Source organism: Schistocerca gregaria, chromosome X (assembly GCF_023897955.1).
Source record: "Schistocerca gregaria isolate iqSchGreg1 chromosome X, iqSchGreg1.2, whole genome shotgun sequence".
In the NCBI taxonomy this organism is placed as follows: domain Eukaryota; kingdom Metazoa; phylum Arthropoda; class Insecta; order Orthoptera; family Acrididae; genus Schistocerca; species Schistocerca gregaria.
The window spans coordinates 600545308-600571448 of record NC_064931.1 but is presented as its reverse complement, the minus strand read 5'-3'; the positions used below and the strand labels follow the sequence as shown (position 1 = coordinate 600571448).

Below are 26141 nucleotides of genomic sequence, written 5' to 3'. Positions count from 1 at the left end.
AAATTACAGGTGGAGTGATACTAGGATCAGATCTAAGAGCACGGAAGGAGAGAGGATCATGAGGAATGAGAGAATGGGGAGATACTGGGGAGAACGAAGACGTACTGAACAAGTCACTCGTCATTCAAAATGAGTTAAACCAACCAAAACATTATAAATAATAAATATATCTCGGTTAAATTTCCATTGAGGAACATTATTAGACAGATCTGTAAGTACATGGCCAACTGGAAGTCCGCATCAAACAATGAAGCAAACCATGCGCTGATCAACAGTGACTGATCGTACCTCCCTGACTACATACTGAGAACAAGAGTCGTTGTGGCTACGAGAGTGGATTTGGGTAAATGGGCTCTCCACGTAAACGCTGTATGTGTGATATATCACCTAACGCAGGTCAAGTGTAAAAAAACTTCATGTTCTGCCTTACAGCAGGTCTTGTCAAAGGGGGAAGCCTCGTCAGAGAGGTCCACCGCATGAGCGTCTAGGGAAGTGATTCCAGTGGTGGTTTCCCGTTTACCTTCCACTTGCGATGAAGAAATGATAATGAGGACAACACAACACCCAGTCCCTGAGCGTAGAAAATCTCCGATCCAGCCAGTAATCGAACCCGGGCCCCTTGGCGTGATAGATCGCCGTGCTGACCATTCAGCTATCGGGGCAGACAAGTCAACCACTCAAAAAAGATTATTTCTTTTGCTTAGTTCTCGGTAATGGATATTTCATTTTATGTGGGATACTGCGGTTTGGTGCCGACGTAGCTGAGAAATTTGTGGCTTCACTTTCATGGGCAGTAGCTCACCTGTCTCCTGCAATTCCATGCTGGTGAGTCGTGCTACGTCTCCAGGTCTGCGCGGGTACGAAGAATCGATGAAGGTGTAGCCTCCCTCCAGGCCTCCGTGAACGAAGCTCGTCCTGTCCGATGCTGGGCCAGTGGCGGGGTTATGGCTCCCACGTCCCTGAAAATTGTGATTTGTGTCAGGAGCCGCGAATGGTACCACTGCGTGCTTACTAATCACAATTCTGCAAAACACTACACATAGTGCAGCATAGTTGCTAGTAAGTGTATTAATCTTGGGTCGGCCGGACCGCCACGGTTTTTCCTGCACAGTGAGGTGCCGCCTGCAATAATTATAAAAGCTTAAATTAATGAACCAACGCATTGGCTGAGGTGCTGTCCCAGGCCACCCGAGCTGGCGAAAAGACCATCCATTGGCACAGCCTAACTTCTGTGCCGGTCGCTTTCGATGAACGTTCCTATCTGAAGCAGCTAAGCTGTGCTGACTGTGCCTACGTTTACTGACTGTCGATCGCAGACTGCTCTATGATATACGAATATGGTCAGGCAAAGAGGATAGTGGGCACAAGATCCATTCGAATAAGGAAATAAAGGCATGCTTTAATAGAGAATGGTGCGAAATCTGGTACAGGACAGAAATAGCGAGGAAGACATACCAGACCCTCCCTAACAGAAAAAAGATCAAGAATATCATATTTTCTCCCGACCGTAGGAGCTATACACTAACTGTCGGGACATGGTTCCGATATCAGCTAGCGTACTTATCAAAAACTTATGAATGTGGGGCAAGCGGCCCCCGAACCACACCCTCTACGTGTGTACCACTAGACGAAATTTTACAGACCAGAATATGAAATAATGTGGTAATACACCAGTCTACAACATTATATGAACTGTGGAGCTGTGGTACAAGTTGTACTTGCTGACACCTAAAATATAAAAAAAAAAAGTTTGACGTAACTGCTAAGGTCATCAGTCCCTAAGGGAGGACACGATCCTCCGCCGGGACCGCTAAAATATCAGCCACACGGCTGAGAGACGACCCAGAACAGGCTGTGAGATAACGAGCGAGTTGTGGCGCCCTGGAAATATTTTAAGTTCAGAGTTGGCGGCCACCGCTCGGGCCGTTCGGCAAGCCGCGGCTCGTTGGCAATCGCGTGATGCTGCACAACGGCCGGACCACGTGGCCCATCGACCGCGTGGCTGGGAACTCCTTGGCTATACTGCGTCGACGAAGGAGACACGCCGGGAGTGTCAAAGATGGCCGACTATGTGAAAACTTAATGGTAGTCATTTCACAGTTCGTATAGACTAGAAATTAACAGTAGCCAGATTAATCATGATTCCTCAAGAAGAAACATGTACACTACCATTATTTGCACGATGATTCTGATAGTGCCGTCAGATTTTCAATATCTTTATTAGTTTAAAGTTTAGTATCTGATGATAAATTATGCAATTAGCACCCAGCAACGAATTTCCAACATCTAAACGGTTCATCCAATTTTGTCGATCGACATGTCTTTAGAAAGCTATTAGTGTAAACCTAAATTGGTATAAATTACATGCATGTAACTTGAATAGTATATGAGTTATTGGAGGTCAAAGTGGCTGATTACTGTCGATCGCGTCAGGCCATAAGTACTCCACAGTTCCACAAAAAAACTGTAGCACCATGCTTCTAAATATATTTATTCATATATGTCTTTGTTTATATCCGATATACACTACTCATGAAGAAATTGATCAATTATTTCATGTGTACTACTGGCTTGCTACTGTTCTATTCCTTTGATATATGTTTATTTAATTTGTTTATGTATTTAATAATGTCTGTAAGAGTGTTTTTATGGCCTAGCCATAGGAATATTTACACTCCTGGAAATGGAAAAAAGAACACATTGACACCGGTGTGTCAGACCCACCATACTTGCTCCGGACACTGCGAGAGGGCTGTACAAGCAATGATCACACGCACAGCACAGCGGACACACCAGGAACCGCGGTGTTGGCCGTCGAATGGCGCTAGCTGCGCAGCATTTGTGCACCGCCGCCGTCAGTGTCAGCCAGTTTGCCGTGGCATACGGAGCTCCATCGCAGTCTTTAACACTGGTAGCATGCCGCGACAGCGTGGACGTGAACCGTATGTGCAGTTGACGGACTTTGAGCGAGGGCGTATAGTGGGCATGCGGGAGGCCGGGTGGACGTACCGCCGAATTGCTCAACACGTGGGGCGTGAGGTCTCCACAGTACATCGATGTTGTCGCCAGTGGTCGGCGGAAGGTGCACGTGCCCGTCGACCTGGGACCGGACCGCAGCGACGCACGGATGCACGCCAAGACCGTAGGATCCTACGCAGAGCCGTAGGGGACCGCACCGCCACTTCCCAGCAAATTAGGGACACTGTTGCTCCTGGGGTATCGGAGAGGACCATTCGCAACCGTCTCCATGAAGCTGGGCTACGGTCCCGCACACCGTTAGGCCGTCTTCCGCTCACGCCCCAACATCGTGCAGCCCGCCTCCAATGGTGTCGCGACAGGCGTGAATGGAGGGATGAATGGAGACGTGTCGTCTTCAGCGATGAGAGTCGCTTCTGCCTTGGTGCCAATGATGGTCGTATGCGTGTTTAGCGCCGTGCAGGTGAGCGCCACAATCAGGACTGCATACGACCGAGGCACACAGGGCCAACACCCGGCATCATGGTGTGGGGAGCGATCTCCTACACTGGCCGTACACCTCTGGTGATCGTCGAGGGGACACTGAATAGTGCACGGTACATCCAAACCGTCATCGAACCCATCGTTCTACCATTGCTAGACCGGCAAGGGAACTTGCTGTTCCAACAGGACAATGCACGTCCGCATGTATCCCGTGACACCCAACGTGCTCTAGAAGGTGTAAGTCAACTACCCTGGCCAGCAAGATCTCCGGATCTGTCCCCCATTGAGCATGTTTGGGACTGGATGAAGCGTCGTCTCACATGGTCTGCACATCCAGCACGAACGCTGGTCCAACTGAGGCGCCAGGTGGAAATGGCATGGCAAGCCGTTCCACAGGACTACATCCAGAATCTCTACGATCGTCTCCATGGGAGAATAGCAGCCTGCATTGCTGCGAAAGGTGGATATACACTGTACTAGTGCCGACATTGTGCATGCTCTGTTGCCTGTGTCTATGTGCCTGTGGTTGTGTCAGTGTGATCATGTGATGTATCTGACCCCAGGAATGTGTCAATAAAGTTTCCGCTTCCTGGGACAATGAATTCATGGTGTTCTTATTTCAATTTCCAGGAGTGTATTTAACTTCAAGTTATTTAAATGTAAATCCAGCATTTCGAATGCGTTTCATTATTTTTGTGAGTGTGTGTTGGCTTGAAGAAATGGCGGGAGCGCTCTAGCCAATCACAGCGCTCGTTAATGGGGAGACTGTATGGAAGTGGGGGAGTACGGGCCTGGACACGAGAGGTGCTGAACGGACAGTCCTGGACAGTATGGCGCAACGGACGCACAGTCGCGGGAAAGACTTAGAGATTGGAGCAGTTTAGTTTGCACGTGGTCGCGAGAGAGAAATATTTCGTAGTGCCGACTTGTGAAATTGTGAGATTTTCGTGGCTTCTGCAGTAAAGACGTAGTATGCGTTTAGAAGTGAATATCTCGCGAGCTATGTTGTTGCTCATAAGTACATGAAGTAGGAATCTACTGTTTCCCTGTTATTCAACTTATATTTTATTTAATTGGTGGACCATCGACATCAATAAGTGTTTTACTGTAATAAAGGGCATTCTTAAAGATACTTCCGCTATCGTAATCATCATTTAAAGTCGTTAGAATAGTACCTGCAGAATCTATTTAATTAAAATTTTTCATGTATAAATGTTTATGATGCTTATGTTACGTTCAAAATTCGGAATTGCCGAGTGATAGGAACCTTCGACCATTCGATTCTTGTGTATATTCATATTGTATACTGTAGACTCAGCAGTATTTGGCTTGTGATGCGGCAACTACGTATCCCAGCCCCTAGACAACAAAACCAGCCAAAACTTTCAATATTTCAACTCTTGAATCGGAGGGTATGTAGTTGAGGGCCACCACACCACATAATTTTATTTGAAAGCCCGCAAGGCCATACACCGTGACCAGACACACCACAGCAAAGCAGCCACCTACAACAACCTTCCGGAAGCAGCATAAAATTGTGACAAATGACACTAGAGTGGCCGTCACGAAATTAAGACGACTCAAGGTCACACCCGCTCCCTGCACTGCACAGTTGCTAAGTGCTGTTTTCGCCCGCCTCAGAGCTTTGCTGCTACACTGTTGTCAGTGCAGGTCTGCGTCGCCAGCTGAATGTTCTGTGTTTCCGTCCAGTATCGTGCGTTCACGTGTAGTCTCGGTTTACTGTGGGACGGTGCACTGACGTGTGTGTGGTTGTGAGCAAAACTCAGAAGCAAGGGCCCGTGTAAAGGACGAAAAGGCATTCTAAAACAGTCCAAAATTGTTGTATCGAATATACTGAAGTTTTTTACTGATTTGGTTAACAGTGAAGAAACAAGGAACAACACAAACTTTGCTTAAGTTCATAAAATGGCAACAAAACTTTGTGGCGTTTCGGAATCGACTGTATTCCATATTAAGATTGTAGTTGCGTCGTGAGAATCTCTAGATGTAAGCATATGTCTTGACTTTCGAAGAAAGGGATGTAAATGAAAACGGAAATCTACGGTAATTGACGATTTTGACAAAAAATTAGTGTGGAGAACTGTACTTAGATACCGCGACCGAAGAGAGTATGCGATGACTATAAAAATACACGGCAACCAGTCAAAAAATTAATTATTTCGCTCAGAGACCTCCATTCATCGTCTTTTCCACTCACTTGGTTTTTGACTCAGAAAGTGTAATAGTGGATAAAAATATTTAATGGAATGCAGAGATATTGCAGCTGCAAGATCGAAGTTTTCTAAGCAATGCACTTATTGTTTGCAGGAAGACAATATTCTTGTAGTATACTTCTATGAGACTTTGGTTTCACAAAACCATACACACAAATACAGTATATTTGCTCGGCCTCAGAGGAATTAGTGGCCTGAAAGTAACTACAGATACATTTGTATAGGGTATATCGGCGATTTGGGTGATGGGTGCAGTGACGAAACGTCAGTAAGAGCAGCAAACAAAACATTTTCAGCAGGTAGGGAATATTCTCGGTCCTATCAAGGCGAGCTGTCGAAACAAAGATCCTGGCTACGGCATACAAGTACTCACGCATTGCCGTGCATGGAGCCTCTTGTAAACAAATTGCATTTATAGGTGACACGACACAATAATAACGTCCAAGATGTTACCAAAATCAATTTTTTTCTTTACAGATTTCTTGCTGGAAGTTTTTACAACGTCCAACAGAACGCAAATTCATCAGTGACGACATTTTTCGACGGTATTTTACTTATTATCTCGGAATATTTTTACGTTTTTACGATAAAATATGTATCACATACGACTATAAACTTTCAGAATGTTCATATTTTTTACAGAACAGTTATGTCAGTAGTTATGTTTCATCCAAAGGTTGAAGTAAAAATTATTTTTCTTCAAAACTTCTTGTAACGTTGGTTTTATTTTTTTTTTTTTCGTAGCAGCTGGCTAATATTTTCGTTTGGAAAGTACTGCGTCATATTGCAGACTAAAAATATAGATCTCTGATATTTTTCGGAATTTTTACTAACGCTTGAAATTATCGCTAGTTGGTAATGCTGTAAGACGGTGAGATGACCTCGAGATGCGCGCGGGATTAGCCGAGCGGTCTCGGGCGCTGCAGCCGTGGACTGTGCGGCTGGTCCGGTGGAGGTTCGAGTCAACCTCGGGCATGGGTGTGGGTGTTCGTCTTTAGGATAATTTAGGTTAAGTAGTGTGTGAGCTTAGGGACTGATGGCCTTAGCAATTAAGTCTCATAAGATTTCACACACATTTGAACATTTTTTTGACCTCGAGATGCCTATTTTCGTGACGGCCGCTATGGCCTTTATATGGCAGAAACAAAACGTTTTTGTTTCTGATATGTAAAGGCTAATGCCGTTTGTAACAAGTTCGTGCTCTGACATGTTCTTTGTTACCCGTATGATTCTTCTGGTAATGCACTGATGATGACTCTGTTACAGTCGAAATCCGGATCTGCAATAAGTTATGATATTTTGCAACTGACTGCTGTCCTTTAAATATGAATCTTTCCTTTGTCAGAGTCGCTTTTGACAGTCCCCCCCCCCCCCCCATTTTCTGCTCATTAGAATGATTCTCCATGCATCCCTGCTCCCTTTGTACAGGGTGATAAGAAACAGCCTGAAAACGTTGTTAGGGTGTTGCAGGTGAGGTTGTGCTAAGAAATAATAAAATTCGACACGTCCGCTGTTCCCTAGTTATTTAGCATCGACTTTAGACAGGTAGTCGTGTGCGCAAATTCAAGCAGCCTGCCAGAGGCGGTGTCGCCAAACACACTCTTCGTTTGGTTTCCTCAAACAGAACAAACGTAACTTTTCCTCACCTTCCTTAAATTTATCACTCCGAAAAATACACAATTTAACTGGTAATGAGTATTTCAACAAGTGGGAACTCAGGGACCCGCAGATGTCTGTGCATTACCGCATTTATCGCGTGCAAGTTCTTGAATTTGCGCGCACAACGACCTTATTGTCAAACTTCGATGCTAAATAACTAGGAAACTAAGCGACGTATCCATTTTTTTCCTTATAAATGATTTCTCAACACAACCTCACCTGCAACACCCTTACATGCATCTCGAATGTTCCTGGCCACCTTGTATACTTTCCTTACAGCGTCACGCGGCAGGCGATATTTAATCTTGTGGTGGTCATAATGTTTTGACTCATTAGTACATTTAAACCATTGGAAGGAGTGCCTGGTCCGCGGCACGAAGCAGTCCGGTGGAGGTCCGGTGAGCCAGCCAGTCTGTGGATAGTTTTTAGGCGGTTTTCCATCTGCCTCGGCGAATGCGGGCTGGTTCCCCTTATTCCGCCTAAGCTACACTGTGTCGCCGATTACTGAGCAAACAAGTTCTCCACGTACGCGTATACCACCATTACTCTACCACGCAAACATAGGGTTTACACTCGTCTGGTGTGAGACGTTCCCTGGGGGATGTCCACGGGCGGACGAACCGTACAATAACCCTGAAAGAGTGGTTCGGTGTGGGGCGGCGGAGGAATAAGGTGGACTGCGGTAGTCGTCGTGGGGTTGTGAACCACTGCGGCTGAGGCGGGTCCGAAGTCTCTCCGTCGTTTCTAGGCCCCCGGTTAACATACAATACAATACAATATTTAAACCACCTTCGTTTTGCCGATAACACTGTACTGTTTGCCTCTAGTGCACATAAACTCCTTTAGGAGGAGCGTAATAGATCAAGTTTGAATGTTGATGTGAATACTAATTTGCAGTTATACTAAAATGGTGTATGATGCACACATGGAAAAGAAAGTAGAAGAATTACCCATTGAAAAAATGGAAATACTTGAAAAGGGCATTGCGAAAGGCCCAAAACTGACCCATATATTGTTTCTGATTTAAAAAAAAAATATAAAACAGTAAGAAATAATGTTTTACAAGCATGTAGTATTTAAAATTCCTGGCAGACTAAACCTATCCGTCGGATCGAGATTCGAACTCGTGATCTTTATCTTTTACCGGCAAGTGCTCTACCGACTGAGCTACCCAAGCACACTCAGAACCCCTGCTCACAGCTTTATTTCCGGCAGCATCTCTCTCGTTTCCAACCTTTCAAACTTCACAGAAGCTCTCCTGCGAACCTGTGAGAGGCAAAGGTTCAGATTTCGTGTCTCGGACCGGCACACAGTTTTAATCTGCCAGGAAGTTTTATATTAGCACTCACTCAGCTGCAGAGTGAAAATGTCATTATGTAATATGCACTTTATACTGATTTGCACCTTTTACATCTTACTCTTACAAAATACAATTAAAAGTTATTACAAAAAACTTATATTCAGAGCTTATATTCACCGCCAACACGTCCATTCTGAGCAAAAAGCATCAGCATTTTGGATGAGGAAATTCGCGGGAGAAGCTAGAATTCAAATTTTCCGGAGGACACGCTGTTTTGTCTTCAGCACTCGATAGAAAGAGGAATGTAGGTCATTACTTGTTTTTAAATGTGTACGGTATTTGAGAACATACTCTTCTACAGGGTGTCTCTGCCTGCTACTTTAAATTAATTGATTGCTATTTATGGTGTTTGGCATCTAATACTGGGTCTGCTAAAGAGATCCATTGCATAGAAAGTACTGACAGCACGTTCATTCTGCCTAAACCACAGCCGAAGTTCCTCGCATTAGTAAACTTTGAGGCAACAGTTATGTAGCATATCGATTGTGCAATATCTGTAATCATTAATTTGTTTGACTTCAATATGAGTAGCCTCATTTTTTCGAAATTTGTAATCCAGTAATAATCTGTGAATGTCATTTTCAAACCACTGTTCATTGGTATTATGCAGGATGATTCAAAAGTCGTGTCCCACAGGACAAATAGGGTGGCCCAAACTCCATCGACAAACTTTCAGGGGACGTATGGACCAACACAAGAAAAAAATGTGTAGTAGGCATGGGCTGTAAAGTACATACTTTAAGAGCTATAAACACTTCTGCATACTATGAAACAAATCTCTTTTAGGGCAAGCTCTTTGGTTTCCATATTGTGAGAGGTGGTAGCATGGACGAAAAAAAGCCCAGTAAACAAGGGCTCTAAAGTACATGCTTTAAGAGTTATAAGAACTTTTCCTCTTCACTGCTGTGAAACACATCTCTTCTACTGAACAAGTGCTCATAACTCGTAAGGTATGCATTTCAGAAACCATGTTTGCTGGACATTCTTTTCTTGTCTCATAGCTGTAGAAAAACAGAATCTGCATCTACATCCATACTCCGCAAGCCACCTGACAATGTGTGGCGGAGGGTACCTTGAGTACCTCTATCGGTTCTCCCTTCTATTCCAGTCACATTTTGTTCGTAGAAAGAAGGATTGTTGGTATGCCTCTGTGTGGGCTCTAATCGCTCTGATTTTATCCTCAAGGTCTCTTCGCGAGATATTCGTAGGAGGGAGCAATATACGGCTTGACTTCTCGGTGAAGGTGTGTTCTCGAAACTTCAACAAAATCCCGTACCGAGCTACTGAGCGTCTCTCCTGCAGAGTCTTCCACTGCAGTTTATCTATCATCTCCGTAACGATTTCGCGATTACTAAATGATCCTGTAACGAAGCGTGCTGCTTTCCGTTGGATCTTCTCTATCTCCTCTGTCAACCCCACCTGGTACGGATCCCACACTGCTGAGCAGTATTCAAGCAGTGGGCGAACAAGCGTACTGTAACCTACTTCCTTTGTTTTCGGACTGCATTTCCTTAGGATTCTTCCAATGAATCTCAGTCTGGCATCTGCTTTACCGACAATCAACTTTATATGATCATTCCATTTTAAATCACTCCTAATGCGTACTCCTAGATAATTTATAGAATTAACTGCTTCCAGTTGCTGACCTGCTATATTGTAGCTAAATGATAAGGGATCTTTCCTTCCATGTATTCGCAGCACATTACACTTGTCTACATTGAGATTCAATTGCCATTCCCTGCACCAAGCGTCAATTCGCTGCAGATCCTCCTGCATTTCAGTACGATTTTCCATTGTTACAACCTCTCGATCTACCACAGCATCATCTTCAAAAAGCCTCAGTGAACTTCCGATGTCATCCACAAGGTCATTTATGTATATTGTGAATAGCAACGGTCCTACGACACTCCCCTGCGGCACACCTGGAATCACTCTTACTTCGGAAGACTTCTCTCCATTGAGAATGACAAGCTGCGTTCTGTTATCTAGGAACTCTTCAATCCAATCACACAATTGATCTGATAGTCCATATGCTTTTACTTTGTTCATTAAACGACTGTGGGGAACTGTGTCAAACGCCTTGCGGAAGTCAAGAAACAGGACATCTACCTGTGAACCCGTGTCTATGGCCCTCTGAGTCTCGTGGACGAATAGCGCGAGCTGGGTTTCACACGATCGTCCCCTTCGAAACCCATGCTGATTCCTACGGAGTAGATTTCTAGTCTCCAGACTAGTCATCATACTCGAACATAATACGTGTTCCAAAATTCTACAACTGATAGACGTTAGAGATATAGGTCTAGAGTTCTGCACATCTGTTCGACGTCCCTTCTTGAAAATGGGGATGACCTGTGCCCTTTTCCAATCCTTTGGAACGCTACGCTCTTCTAGAGACCTACGGTACACCGCGCAAGAAGGGGGGCAAGTTCCTTCGCGTACTCTGTGTAAAACCGAACTGTCAAGAAGACACCATAGCAGAGCGTAATGACTTATTAAAACTATGGTTGAAAGAATGGGAAAAAAGAATGCAAGAATGTTCTGTAAATTATGTAATAATAGAATTGTTTCGGAATAGGCATTGGGAAAAAAGAAAGTTCTGTAAGCAATGCAATATTATAATTGTTTCGGAAAACGACATGGAGGCTTTTTGCATGCATGTCAGTTACACGTATAGTGTGTTTCCGTGGTAATGACATAAACGTCCAGCAATGATGAAGAGGTGTTACGTTATATTCCAAAAATATGGAGAACTGGTTCCTCAGAAACACTTGAGCAGGTAGGTATCTGTTAGCCGTTCACTGACTATTCCCGTCCAGATGCTCATTGCAAGGAAAAAGAAGATTAAAATTTAACGTCCCGTCGACGACAGTGCCATTAGAGACGGAGCATAAGCTCGGTCTCTGGAAGGATAGGGAAGAAAATCGGTTCTGCCCGTTCATTGGAACCATCTCGGGATTTACCATAACCGATTTAAGGTAATCACTGAGAACCTAAATGTAGGTGACTAGACGGGAATTTTAAAAGCCGTCCCCTTCAGTCCAGTGTTTTGTGACAGCGCCACCTCCCTCGATATATTCACTACAGATCGGTGGTGTTGATTCTTCTCTACTGTAGCCTGAGGATTGGCATCGGAACGCGTGACTACTGAGTCTATTAAACATTTCGTTTCTGGTGAGACATATTTTCATCGTAAAAAAGTTCATACATAGGAAAATGGAGGTCGACCACTGAGCGGTTCAGTACTTAGAGGCTCAACACGATCCTAGGTTCCAAGGCGGCATCAGAGATCACACTTTCTACACCTACATTTACGTTGATACTCCGCAACCAACTAGTGGAGTGTGGCGGCAGGCACCTTGTGAACCACTGTCACTTCCCCCCTCTCTTGTACTACCTGAGAGTAACGCGCGAAAAGAATGATTGTTTGACCATACTTTGTATGACCTCGATTCTTTCTACAGGTTCAATCACATTAATGTGACCACCGTCTGTGTTCGACGTCAACGAGCGATAAGCACTCACAGACGGTCGGTGGCAGCACTAGCGGTGGAGGATACATAAAGCGTGTCAGGGGAATGCGGAAAACGGTGCAGTCGTTGTAATGCGGAAACGGAGTGATTTATCTAACATCCTAAAGAACAAGATCATTGGCTTTCTGGCCAAGGTTGGAAGCATTTTCGAGACGGCTAAGTTTGTAAACTGTTCGCATGCCGCCGTGGTTAAAATATACCGTGCATGGCAAAATGGCGCTATTCAGAACAGGCGCCGAGGCAACTGTCGTACACCACGGCCCGTAGTTGATAAGGGTGAATGACGGCTGCAGAGAGGTGTACGGGCGAATAGAAGTGCAGCTATTGAGCAGTTGACCGCTAGGTGAACCAAGAGGCTGCCAACACTGTATCCACAATGACCCATCAGCGAACTTTGCTGTGTCTGCGGGCCTCTGGAGTAGGCGTCTGGTTCATGCAGCCTTGCGAACTTGTTCAACAGCGACGAAGGGTGGAATTTGGGCGCCACTACCGCAACTGGACGTCCACTTGGTCCTTTTCAGATGAATCACATTTATGTTCCAACGGACAAAAAAATGGTTCAAATGGCTCTGAGCACTATGGGACTTAACATCTGTGGTCATCAGTCCCCTATAACTTAGAACTACTTAAACCTAACTAACCTAAGGACATCACACATATCCATGCCCAAGGCAGGATTCGAACCTGCGACCGTAGCGGTCTCGCGGTTCCAGACTGACGCGCCCAGAACCGCACGGCCACACTGGCCGCCTCCAACGGACAGATGGTCGTTGGTATATATGATCCTACACCAATTGTCACAAGGGTTCAGGCCAGAGGAGGCAACGTTATGATCTGAGGAATATTTTCGTGTCACTCCCTGACTTATCTCGTCGTTCTGAAAGGTACAATGGATCAACAAAAGTATATCTCTATCCTTGTGGACCGTATCCACCTCAACATCCAGTTTGTTTTCCTCAGCACGGTGGCATCTGTTAGCAGGACAATGCAAATTGTCACATACCTCGCTGTGTACATGTGTGGTCCGAAGAGCTCCAGGGTGAGTTTACCGTACTCCCTGGATTTAAACACGAATCGAGACTGAGACACCACTTTGATCGGGCTGTTCGTCCCACGAATCCTCAGCCCCTAGCGCATCTGGCCACAGCGGTAGAGTCAGCGTGGCTCTATATCCCTGTCGGTACTTTCCAGAATCTCAGTGACTCTCTTCCTGAGCATTCCTGCTGCAAAAGGTTGTTAGTCAGGCTTTCGACAGGTGGTAACATTAATGTGAGTGGCGCATGCAAATTTTATGTTAGTGTCTATTTTTGGAAGATGCACGTAAAAGGTAGCAGTTTATTGGCTGAGTCTTCTAGGAATGTATGCTCTCGGAATTTTGACAGTAAACCACATCGTGAGGCACAACGCCTTTCGTGCAGCGTATGCATCGGGTGCTAGATGAGCATCTCTGTTGCACATTCGCGCTTACTAAACGAAACTGTGACGAAACGCGCTTTTCTTCTGTATATCTTCTTTGTCGCCACTATCAAATCTATTTGGTAAGAATCCGAGACGGACGAGCAATACTAAATTATCAGTCGAACGAGAGTTTTGTGAGCTACTTCCTTTGCGGGTGGACACCTCCTGAGGATTCTTCCAATGACTCCAAGTGTTGGCTCTGGCTTACCTACTGTTAGTTTTATGTGACCGTTCCACTTTAAGTAGCTCTGTACGAATATTCTGAGATGTTTCGTGAATGTGACTGCCCCCAGTCGTTTTTAGCAGCCGAAGAACCAGTGGTCTGTCAAGTAGATAGAAATCTGATCTCTTGTTTGTATCAGGCGTTATCTGAGTGCTTGCAGGCAGGAACGACATTCAGTTTCGGTGGCGCAGGAACAGTGAGAAACTACCTGTCTCGCGAGTCAAAGCGACATTGAAGACCCTTATAACAACACTTTCACGCCTAGTTAAGCTCCATAAGCGATTATCAGGTACGAAATTTGCACAAGAACCTCTACAAATATGTTCACCTAATCGCCTGTCTTCATAAATTCTCGAAAACTAGCGGAATTAGTTGAAAATAAGATCCACATTATTCGAGATTTACTTGCATTGTAACGATATGAAGCACGCATAGTGACACTATGGCTAAGCCATGCAATTTTTAATGAACGGAGATCGACTCTTACAAGGGAACGGTCCGTTCCGACATGTCGAAACTTGCCCTGAAATTATACAGGAAGAATACACCGGAAAAAAACACAATGTCAAAATTTCAACTGCTAAGACACGCTACCGGTATTTAAAAAATGTTGAAAACTGTCATATTCGTAGCTCAAGAGGCGGCTGGAGAAATGTACACCCTTACCGCAGTTGTTGCAGACAGCGCACGCGCAACACGGCAGGCGCCCAGCATTGATCGGCGACACATTGGTAAACAGATAAGACGGCGCAATGCGATCGTAATTTGTCAAGTGAATTTCAGGTGATAGTTTCTCTGACGCAATTGTTCATGCAATAGACACTTCACATTTTTGTGACGGCTAGGAAATAAAATAAAGTATTTATAACCTATCATAAAAACCATGGTATAGGAATCGTTACAAAGTATCGCAAGTCAACAAATTAAAATCCCGATTGACGGAAGTCGTCTGTAATGTAACATCACAAACTGCCTTGATTTTCTTTCCTCTGCTAGTCACTTGTGTAACAATTACATTTGCAACAGTTTAGCTGTCTATATGAACTGCAACCTTTCAAAAAAATCAATGATTTGAAACACTTTTGCACGGTTTAAATGCTATAATTTCGTGTGTATACGAGTGTATATACGAGTCTCTTGTTACGACTGCGTCTTCTTATTCACCGATTCCGCGCGAGGCAAGAAAGACTACAAACTGCTGTTATAAGTGGTCCTTCGTGAGGAAAAAATGAGTAACTTAAACGTTTCTTAAAAAATAATTGCAGTTCACCTTAGTAATTAACATTTTGACAGTGCATTTATTTTGGTGTATTCTTGCCGTGTGAAAAATTTCAGGGTACGTTTCGACTGTCAGGCTGGACCATTCCCTTGTTAGATCCCCCGTTCTGTGTACGTTTCTCGTTGATTCCGTTAGCCATTCGAGGCAAATACCAGGATGGTTTCTGAAAGAAGGCAATTCATTCTCCTTGCCTTCTTCTTACCTATATAGCCGAAAGCCAATCTTGGGATGATTGCTCTGCAAAGGACACGACCAATTTCCTTCCACATCCGAGTTTGTGGTCTGTTTTGAATGATATCCTCGTCGACGCGGCGTTAAACCGTGATCTTCCTTCCTTGCTTTTCCATGGTATATCTAAATCATTTCCGACGAATGCCGCGGTAGTTTTTCAACCAAATTACTGTGGTTTCTTCCTTAAATTCAGCTTAACCGATTTTCGCGCTACCTTAACGTTAATGTGACATTAAATTCTAAGTTGTTGTCATCTCTACAAAATTTTGAGCTTTCATACTTAAATTGATGCTAGTATGTGGAAAAGTGATCAGTCCTTATGGTAATTTTCATTATACAGTTATTGATGTTGGGTATTTATGCACCTTCTTACTTAAACCACCAATATACAGAAGATAATCAAGTGAAAGAAATATAGTGAATATTACAAAGTGAAAAATGTGATTTAGGAGGGAACAGCAGTTCAGCGCCAAAACTCAACATGGAAAACAGTGACTTTGAAAGTATATTCTCTAAATCTGCAAGACATGGCAAATATATGATTCGTTTGTGAGCACAACAGATGAAGATGTAGCAGCGAAAAACTTACTAAGCTAACTGGATCGCTTGGTCGTGTATTATAGTAGGAGGTAGAACGAACAAGCCACAGAGGAAAACAACAAAAGTTACGAACCAGATTATGAAATATCTGTGTTGCAAGTACGCTGAATGTTACGAAGTGACATGTAGGCACCCTGACAATAGCCAGCAAACTGCGACTATGAAGAAACGTAGGGTGGAAAGTAGACCCATCCATATTAAGTCACGGAAAACATGATTCTCTTACTTGATGTCTTTCATATTCAGTGGTCTTACGGACAGATTAAAACTGTGTGCTGGACAGAGACGCGAACTTGGGACCTTTGCCTTTCGCTTGTAAGTGCTCTACCGACGCTGAGGCACGACTCACGATCCCTACTCACACATCCGCTGTTACAGGAGTGCTAGTCCTGCAAGCTTCGTAAGAGAACTAATGCGAAGTTTGGAAGGTAAGAGATGAGGTACTGGCGGAAGTAGAGCTGTGAGGGTTTGTTGTGAGTCGTGCTTTGGTAGCTCAGTCGGTAGAGGACTTGCGTACGAAAGGCAAACGTTCCAAGTTCGAGTCTTAGTACTAATCTGCCAGGAAGTTTCATATCAGCGCACACTCCACTGCAGAGGGAAAATTTAATTCTTCTGTTTCGTTGACAACAGCAGGATATGTACATACTCTCCATGTTCTTCAATAATGGGGTTCTTCTGTTATCCGATAACTTTTGGGGTTCGAGATCTGGGATTCCTATTAACCAAGCATGTATATAGTTCTCAGTCCTCTATGTCTGAAGATTTTTGAAAAGATATTGCATGAACTAACCATTCTCCGCCAGATATAAATACTAAAAGGAAAACATGTGGAGGCATAAGGCAAAACATTAAGTAGAACCTTCAGGTCAGAAGTTCCGAAACATGTAATGAGAACATACATTAGAAGTAGCAAGCGCTTGAAAGTAGTGGATTACTATAGTTACCAGCGTCCAGTCAAAGTCATCTTCTTCATCGTTTGTCCAGCCACAGAACCCTGCTTCGAATGAGCAGTGCCCTCTGCATTCCGTGCCTGGCTTCAGAGCGACGTTGTCGAGAGCGACATAGCCCCGAAAATGGCGGTACGTATCTGTCGGCTCCCTTGCTAACGCCTCGAACACAACCTGTAAAATTACACTTTTCTTTTAGTAACATAACTTTGAACGAATTTCTTGTGAGATACGCCTGAGACACGTTTAGCTTGAGCCCATTTTGAAATGGTTCATTAGTCAATCTGTAAGAAACATGTTAAAACAGCAAATTACGCGGCGTGTTTTTTTTAAGTAATGTTCGTTTGAACAGAAGCACACAACGAAAGGTTATTTCAAAAAAGTAAATTTATTTTCAGAAAGTAGCTACTTGACTCTATTTTTCGACATAGTTGCCAAGTTTGTTGAAACACGTATCATATCTCTCAACCAATTTTAATATACCCTCTTCATAAAAACTTGCCGCCTGCTCCGATAACCAAGAGTTCACAGCCGTTTTCACGTCGTCGTCATCATTGTAGCGGTTGCCAATGAGGTGTTGTTTGAGGTGGAGGGACAGGTGGTAATTGCTGGGTGCAAGATCAGGACTGTAGGGTGGGTGGTCTTAAAATTTCGAGCCAAAACTGTCCAATAAATCGCGGGTCTGACGTGCAGTGTGAGGTCTTGCATTGTCATGGAGAAGGACAATTCTCTTTGTCAACATGCCGCGTCTTTTGTTTTGAATCGCTCTGCGTAGCTTTCTCAGGGTTTGGTAGTATGCTTCTGCATTGATAGTGGTACCTCGTTGCATAAAGCCGACCAACAAAACACAATGCCTATCCCAAAACACCGACTTCATGATTTTGCGCTGGGACAGAGTCTGTTTGGTCTTCACCTTTAGAGGCGAGTATGTGTGTCTCCATTCCATTCTCTGTTGCTTTGTTTCGGGCGTGATATGCGAAACCCATGTTTCGTCTCCAATTACAATCTGACTGAAGAAGCCGTCACCTTCTTCGTGATAACGAGTCAAAAACTTCATCGCACACTCAAATCTTTGGGTTTTGTGGTCCTCTGTTAGGGGTTTCGGGACCCAACGGGAGCACAGTTTCCTAAACTTTAGATGTTCAGAAACAATGTTGCAAAGCATTGATCTTGACACCTTCGAAATTCGTTTGAGAGACCTGTTATTGTGAAGCTCCTGTTATCACGAATCCTCGCTTCAACTGAAGCCATCAAATCGTCTGTAATCAAAGAAGGGCGACCGGAACGATGCTCATCATGGACGTTGTCAAGGCCATCTTTGAATTCTCGTACCCACTGACGCACTTTGCTTTCACTCATAACAGTATCACCGTACACTTCGCAAATCTGTCGATGAAATTCTGCAGCAGACAGGTTCCTTGCTGACAAAAACCGTATCACTGAGCGAATCACACACGCGGTGGGCGAGTTGATAGTCTTAAACATTTTGAAAGCACAGAACAGAACCGTACAGGTTAGCTACAGAGCTGAAACGGAGCACAGTTGTTCCCGAGGCATGCCCGTACACGACGCACGCCCTCGTTGTGGTATGCTCGGGAACTACTAGCGTCTACAACAAAACGGACCTTACATAAAAAAACACGCTGCGTACATGATTATATCTGGATATTAAGCAGTCACGTCTAAATTCAAGTAAACTGCAGTGTTTCGTAGTGAAATGGAAAATTTAATAATAATACATCATAAATCGTTACTATTCTCTCTTCTGCTGGACATTTTGATTAGAAAACAAAGACAAACGTTAAGCATTAATAATTCATTGAAGAACACTATGTGATCACAATTATCTGGACAGCTGAACATTAATATGGGGTGAGTCAACCCTTCGTCTTTATGACGAGTTAAACTCTGCTGGAAACACTTTTAATGAGGTGTATGAATGTCTTTGGAGGAATGGCAGCCCATTCTTTCTCAAGATCCGAAACCACAGTAGATAATGATGGTGGACGCTGCGGTCTGGCACGAAAGTGACGTCCTGGCTTATCCCAAAGGTTTACATTATGTTCGTGTCGGGACTCCGTGCCTGAAAGTACATTTCAAGAATGTTATTGTCAACAAGCTGTCGCCTTACTGATGCTGCTTTATGACAGGATTCATTGTCATGCTGATACAGTCAGTCATCATCTCCTCTTCTGTACCCAGTTAACAATACTGTAAAATGTGTTCATACCCTTCCAAATGTAGCGTTTTCGTACGCGCAGTAAGGGGAACACAACCTAACATCGACAAAGACCCCACAGTATACTTAAACGAGTAAACAAGACGAAAATATAACACAAGATACACATAGGTAGTTCGCTATCATAAATTTTACTGGTAGCACAATGAAAAACCAGAAAACGCCATTGGTAGGCACTTGCAATGTTCCCAATTCAATCCGCATACCTAAATTAACAATGTTTTTTTTGTATGTCGTGTAACAATTGTTTCAAAAGCTGCGGACAGATAATTGAATATTTGTGCAGGTCTAGACAGGAGATGAGAACAGTATATAATAACCAGATCTGGGTATTACAGCCATACATAGAAGTACTCCAGTATTCAGTCCCTTGCATATAGGAGGAACATAGTGACATAGTTCTATACGCTGAGCGTTCCACATCCTTCTGAGTGACACATAGCGATACTGTCAGTTAACTGTGTTATGGTCTTCTCTTGGCATTCTACTTACCAAGAGCAATAGATTAGCAGCGCACGGAGCTATATCAGGATATTGGCACTATTAATGAACGCGTACAATATTTCATACGTTGGATGCGAACAAGATTTGGAGGCTGCTTGGGAACTGATGGCCAACACCATGGTACTCTTTCAATCCAGGGATGAAATAATAAGTGGAGACTGTCTTTGATTTTAAATGTCCTCGACCAATCCTCTTGCCAGTCCGATAACAACCGCCTTCTGAACATGGGTATCGTATCTGTGAGAGTAAGTTGATCATATTTAATAGCTCCATGTAAAGATGCTTACTTTGCTGGGACATCTGCTTGTAAATTTGCAGTTACCCCAGAGTGGCGTTTCATTTATACCATCACGCTGTTGTGATGGTTTCGCTGCAGCCGAAACACAACGTCGACAATTGCTGCAACTATGGTGTTGGTACAACTATTATGATGGTTTATAATCAGTTGTACAGCTGACATACTGTCAAAGATTATGATTATTCTGTCTGCTGTGGTCGTCGATGCGAATAGCAGGGCTTTCAAAACGGCAATCAGCTCGGTTGACACAAAAGTGGAGTGTGTATCCAGCTTGCAGAGGCCTTGTCATTTGCTCCAAGATACCCAGTAGGTACTACCAGCGCCGTCACTAGAGGTGGACACATCTGTGCCAGTATAAACCACCCACGCATATTGATAGTGAGACAGGAATTCCAGTGCTGTGCTATTGTTGGGTCCTGGTTTTGAAATGTTAAAATAGCCCTCGCATCGATCTGCAGGGTCGACGTTACGTATGGCCTGTTGTAAAGTGGTATAAGAGGACTTTTCCACACCTTGTGTGTTAATCCCTGCATCTCCATATATTCAGTCACGATGGCTAAAGTTGCTCATTCGTGAGCTGCGCGGGATGGCAGCGGGCTCATAGGCGCCTTGCCACGGTTCAAGTGGCTCCACCTCCCCTCGCCCCCCCCCCCCTGTCCTGTCCCCTCGGAGGCCCGAGAGTCCTCCCTCGGGTATGTGTGTGTGTGTGTGTGTGTGTTGTCCTTAAGGTAAGCTAAAGTTACATTAAGTATGGTGTAAGCCTAGGGAACGATGACCTCAGTAGTTTGGTCCCATAGGAACTTAACACCACCGCTTATTCATCCAATATCGTCCGCTCATACAGTAGTATGTTAATTCCTGGATTTTTTCGACAAGGGGCCCATATTCGTCGAGAAAGGGCTGCAGAAGAGATTTCTTGCTAAGAAGTATTTGTCATAGCTTTAACGGTGGTTCATTCGCTTCAAGTAGTAATACGTTGGTCGGTGTTGACATGAAAGGCACAGTAACTGTACGTAAGGCTGTGTACTTCAAAGTGTTTTGTCTTTGAGACGTGATGCCTCACGCACATTCGTAGCACATGTGTCCATAGTCAAAGTGTGTACTTAGTAGAGACCGGTATAAAGTCATCGCTGTTCGCCGATCAGAGTCCAACCATAATCCAGTCGTAGCTCTGATAAGACTGCATACATTTTCACATGTAGTAATGATATGTCGGATATTATGAGTCCATCTTAGTTTATCGTTGTTAATCATCAAAAGGTGTTGTGTTGTTTTCACAACTGGAAAATTATGTTGTTCCATTTGCATTGTTTGGGGACGTGGAATGCTGTGGCGAGTAAATATAATTAGAGTAGACTTACTGTCATATATTTCGAGGCCACTTTCTGTACACCACTCATGCAGACGTATGAGACCAGTGAGCACTGTCGTATTCAGTAGGCGGTACTAAAGAGTACTGTCTTCGAAACAGGTGCATACGTCGTCTGCTATTGTAATATTTGGATGTCCCTGCCAAATATGTCATGAAGGTCTGCAGTAGATAGTCCTCTGATAGTTTCTCTAAGTCCTAGTGTAGCTCTGTATTGCAAAATGATTGGCTTCCTATTGCTCAGGAAGCTTAAGGTGTTATGGACGAGTGGCTATGGAATCTGAAGTTTCTCCAGATTTTTCCCTAAGACTGACAAGATGACGTTGTCGTGTGCTTTCGTCAAGTCTATGAACGCAACTATCATATAAGTAATCAGAGAGAAATTTAGCTGTATATAAGTTTTTAACGTAGAAGTGTTTCAATTGCCCTTGTTGTTTTTCCCATAATATTTTTTGTTTTCACACCAACAATCTAAGCGCTGTTTAATAATCCTTTCCATTACCTTCACCTAACACGGTAGTAAGTTAATAGGCCGACACGGCTTGGGTTTATCACATCTATTTCCCCATTTGTGGATGGGGACGGCACGACGCGTTTTCAGCTAGTCGATTTGAGTCCATACGCTATTGTAAATACTGAGCAGTATCGGTTTCCCTTTGTGTGGGGTCTGTCGGAGCATTGAGTAATCAAGACAATCCGCACCAGGTGCAGTACCCTTGCCTTGGGAGAGCGCAACCTGGAGTTTTACCAGCGAAAAGAGCTGTGTAATTATACTGTTGTCCTCTTCATTTTTCACCTATTGCGGACATGTCCGCAAGAACAGACACCATTGATGACCTGCAGCCGTCTAGAACGAAATTAGAATTACATATTAATACCTTCAAGCTGCTGACGGGCGTTGATATACATCATCAGGGCGGGTGAAAATGTGTGCATCAACCGGGACTCGAACTCGGGTTCTCTTGCTTATATGGCAGACGCTCTACCCATCTGAGCCACTGGGGGCACAGAGGGTGGTGCGACTGCAGGGACTATCTCGAGCACGCCTCCCGCGAGACCCACATTTCCACCTTATATGTCCACACACTACATTCGTAGTGTCCCTACCCAACACACTCATTACTCGTAGAAGACATTCTTACCGAGTCCCATAAGAATTACAGTAATATGTGTGCATCCGCACAGAAGGAGAAGGTCATGGCCCATGCTGCCAGAACTTATACACTTATATGGCTACGGTGTCTGTTCTTGCGGACATGTCTTGGGTTACTTCTGCAATGTTTGATGCCATGTCCAAATCGCGAACAATTATTACATTGTAAGACGAATGGTACATACACGTCCACTGGGCAGCGAACCTGATGATTATAAACAAAAGGTGGGAGCCACAATAGTCTAAATTTCATAACACAAACTAGTTATGGCTTTGTTACCTTGTGACGATTCAGGTTTATAGTTTTACTGTGTCACCTGATGGCAATAACTTCGTAGCAATATGCTATTGCTTTGTTCTAAAGCGAAGATCTTCGGACTATTTGCCTCCAAACTTACTCTATCTAGAAAATAATATTGAACCAAGCATTGGCAGTTAACCCTAACACAGTCTGTTTCAGGTCGTTTTTCCCTGCCGCCGAAATATTGAAAGAAAATGAAATGATGGTATGGCATTGATGGTCGGGAATTTCCACTTGAGAGAAGTCGGCCGCCGTGTTGCAAGTCTTTTCAGTTGACGCCACAATGGGCGACTTGCGTGTCGATGATGATGAAATGATAATGAGGACACCACAACACCCAGTCCTCAAGCCGAGAAAAGTATTCGATCTGACTGGGAATCGAACTCAGGCTCACTGCATGGAAGTCAGACCCGCTGACCATCTTTTTATTTCATTTTGTTCGTTTTCGTTCGTTGCATCTGCTGGTGGCGGACCTCTCAAGACACCCGTTTCAGTTCGTCGTTGATCCATTAACACATTTTTTTTTATTACAGGGGGCAGCTAACCCTCTGACGGAACACGCTGAGCTACCGTGCCGGCTACCATTCAGCTAAGGAGGCAGACTGACGTAATATTGATTATGTACTTGAATAATAACTCACATTCCCATCTAGTAAGTTTGCGTAGCGCCATAAGTTGGTGCCTGCTTGTGTTTTCGTCTCTACTGTCACCAAAACAAGATGAAGAGTCTGTCTCAGTAGTTGAGTAAAGTTAACAGTGCAACTTAAATGTCGATGGGTGATGGTTCCATCTTGCGTGGCGTCGACACGTAACACTTTCTCCATTTTGTTCCGTTGGTCGTCTTATTCTCCCTCCTCCGAGCAGACATGTTTACGTTTTTGCCCGGGCTGCAGGTCTCTTGCAGGTGCATCAACAGGTGGAACAGGTTGGTGTATCTCTGTGTTGGGGGGCGTCATGATTGCATCCCTGATCACTTCACTGATGGATGCATGATGTGCACCAGTATGTATCCACTGCGACACTATGCGGCTGATTTGGTGTGTTTGTGTAGCAGGGGACTGCAATTGCTACCGTCCATGGTGGTGATCGCAGGGTACCACAAGTTTTAACGATGTGGCAGAGCCAACGGAAGCATAGCAAATACCGGTACGAATTATAGGAAGTGTTTACACCGTATTAGCGCGCTGATGTTACCCCTTCCTCTTCGCGGAACGAACTGCGGTATTTCATTGTTGACATAACACATGATGACAGTTAACGTTCTCAGATCGTTTCATCGGATTTCCGCAGGGTGTCTCGATACTTTTGATCACATAGTGTGCGCATAGCTTGTACCAGTTTTATTACGGTTCACTGGTCAGTATGTAACAAACATGTTAGAACAGCATGTTACATATTTAGTTCTGGTTACCAAGTAGTCAGGTCTAAATATAAATAAAGTGGAGCGTGTCATGTTTAAATGAAAAATGAGCACGCAGAGCGTCATGAGTAGTTATTACTCTCTTTTCTGTTGAATCTTTCGCGAGGCAAACAGAGAACAACCTTAAACATTTAACGGTTCACTGAGGTGCTTCAGGAATTAAATACATAGTACTACTGCAGATTCCATATAGCAGATGCTTAATGTACAACCCTTCAGGAATTAGGTACATAGCACTACTACAGATTCCATGTACCAGATGTTTAATGTACAATGCAAATTTTGTCTCCGGCGTTGCGCGGGATCTAATACCTCACTATGCAAGCTCTGATCGCCTCGTGTCATGTTGGCCCGTTGCTCGGACTGAATGGCAAGTGGCGTCTCGGCTTTAACCGAGAACAAGATAGACAAGTTGGCAGAAAACGTGAAAAGAAGTCCTTCAGACTAATATATAAGTAGCATCTGGTTACAGACCTGTCCACAGAAGGATACTGAAACCTTCCAACGCAACGGAAATGCAAAAATCGAGCACTGCAGATACTGTTGGTCGTCGTCAGTACTGTACTCGCCTACTGCAGTCCGGCCGTGATGGAGACGTGTATTTGGAAATGCTTTTTTTTTTCTTATGCAACATGACTGCATTTATCGATGCATTTGAACCTGCAACACAATAGACTTTGGAGTTCTAACCATATTAATAACTGCATGAGGTCAAAACAGTTGTGTGATGTGCCATTAGTGCAACATGAATACTAGATCGATATTTTTATACCAGATCATAACTTTTTGTCGATATGGTATTAATATACGCCAAATTTTTTCAGGGAGCTTACAATTAACGACAAGACTTACAGTTACTTCGTGCAAAAACATACATCCCTAATGCGTCTCTAACAGTATTACGATGTATTTTTTATGATGGCATAATTCCTCCCATACGATGGGGAAGAACAGCACTGCTTTGACGTAACATTGAGTGTCCAGACACTGTCATACCTCAACAGTAGTGGTCATTGTCTGAATTTGTCGTAAATTAACTCTATTTTCGAGTTTGTCACACAAGTCTTTTAATGAGCATTGCATTGACAAAACAAAAGTTCGAGACAGAATGTTCCATAGATTCATGGACTCAGGAAAATTTGTCAGGGGTTTTTCTCTGGTAAAATACGAATCACTTTCTTGGGCGTAGTTTCAGTTCTTCAAGGTAACTTTTAGTCCTTGAACCCCCAGGGGACTCACATCCCTTCTGTGAGTACGTGCTTGGCCACCAAGGGGCCCCAGCCCTTGCAGTGCTACTTCACTTTCTGTGCTGCATGGCTGTCCTCCTACTATCATTTTTCCTCTCTGCCTGTCCATTGGACGGTCTTCTTGGTGCCGATTGTGCTTGGGACCAGTTTGTAATTTTGAACCCTGGTTTTCTTCCCTTCTACAACTTCTCATTCTTAACAATATGGTCCCCTTGCTGGATGTGACTTACTACTCCTTTTCCAAATTTTGTCGGGGTGCTGATCATGCAGGTACTATGCCCAAAACCACATCGTCAAGTAGCTGCATGGTGACAGCCCCTGACCATGCAGGGATCACACTGTCCGTGCCTGAAATGGAAACTCTCCAAGCAAGCCGAGGAGTATGTGGCCATCATGGCTGAGGTACGGGCACGCCAGGCAACAGTTTACTGGCCGGGTAACTATTGCTGTGGCTGGGTGTCGCCTGCGGGGAAAGCCTCAATTCTTAGTGGAAGGTACCATGGCAGAAGATTCGCATATGAAGTGAATTAAACTTCCTTCCGCTGGCGGAGGCAAGGCCCGAGCAATTTCTTCAGATAGAAAAGATTATTACAATGCAAAGTGATACGATTCCGCGACGTTTCTTTCCCT

At 44.1% G+C, this 26141-nt stretch overlaps 1 protein-coding gene across 2 annotated transcripts in view; it reads right to left on the bottom strand.

The window, feature by feature from the left end:
• LOC126299244 (MAM and LDL-receptor class A domain-containing protein 1-like) overlaps positions 1-26141 on the bottom strand; it is a 352356-nt gene that overhangs the window by 110012 nt on the left and 216203 nt on the right. For both annotated transcript variants that reach the window (XM_049991032.1, XM_049991033.1), the window contains exons 7-8: positions 16978-17154; positions 803-959 (exon numbers count right to left, since the gene is read on the bottom strand). In XM_049991032.1, the coding sequence (XP_049846989.1) occupies positions 803-959; positions 16978-17154 (334 nt within the window). The remainder of the gene's footprint in view (positions 1-802; positions 960-16977; positions 17155-26141) is intronic.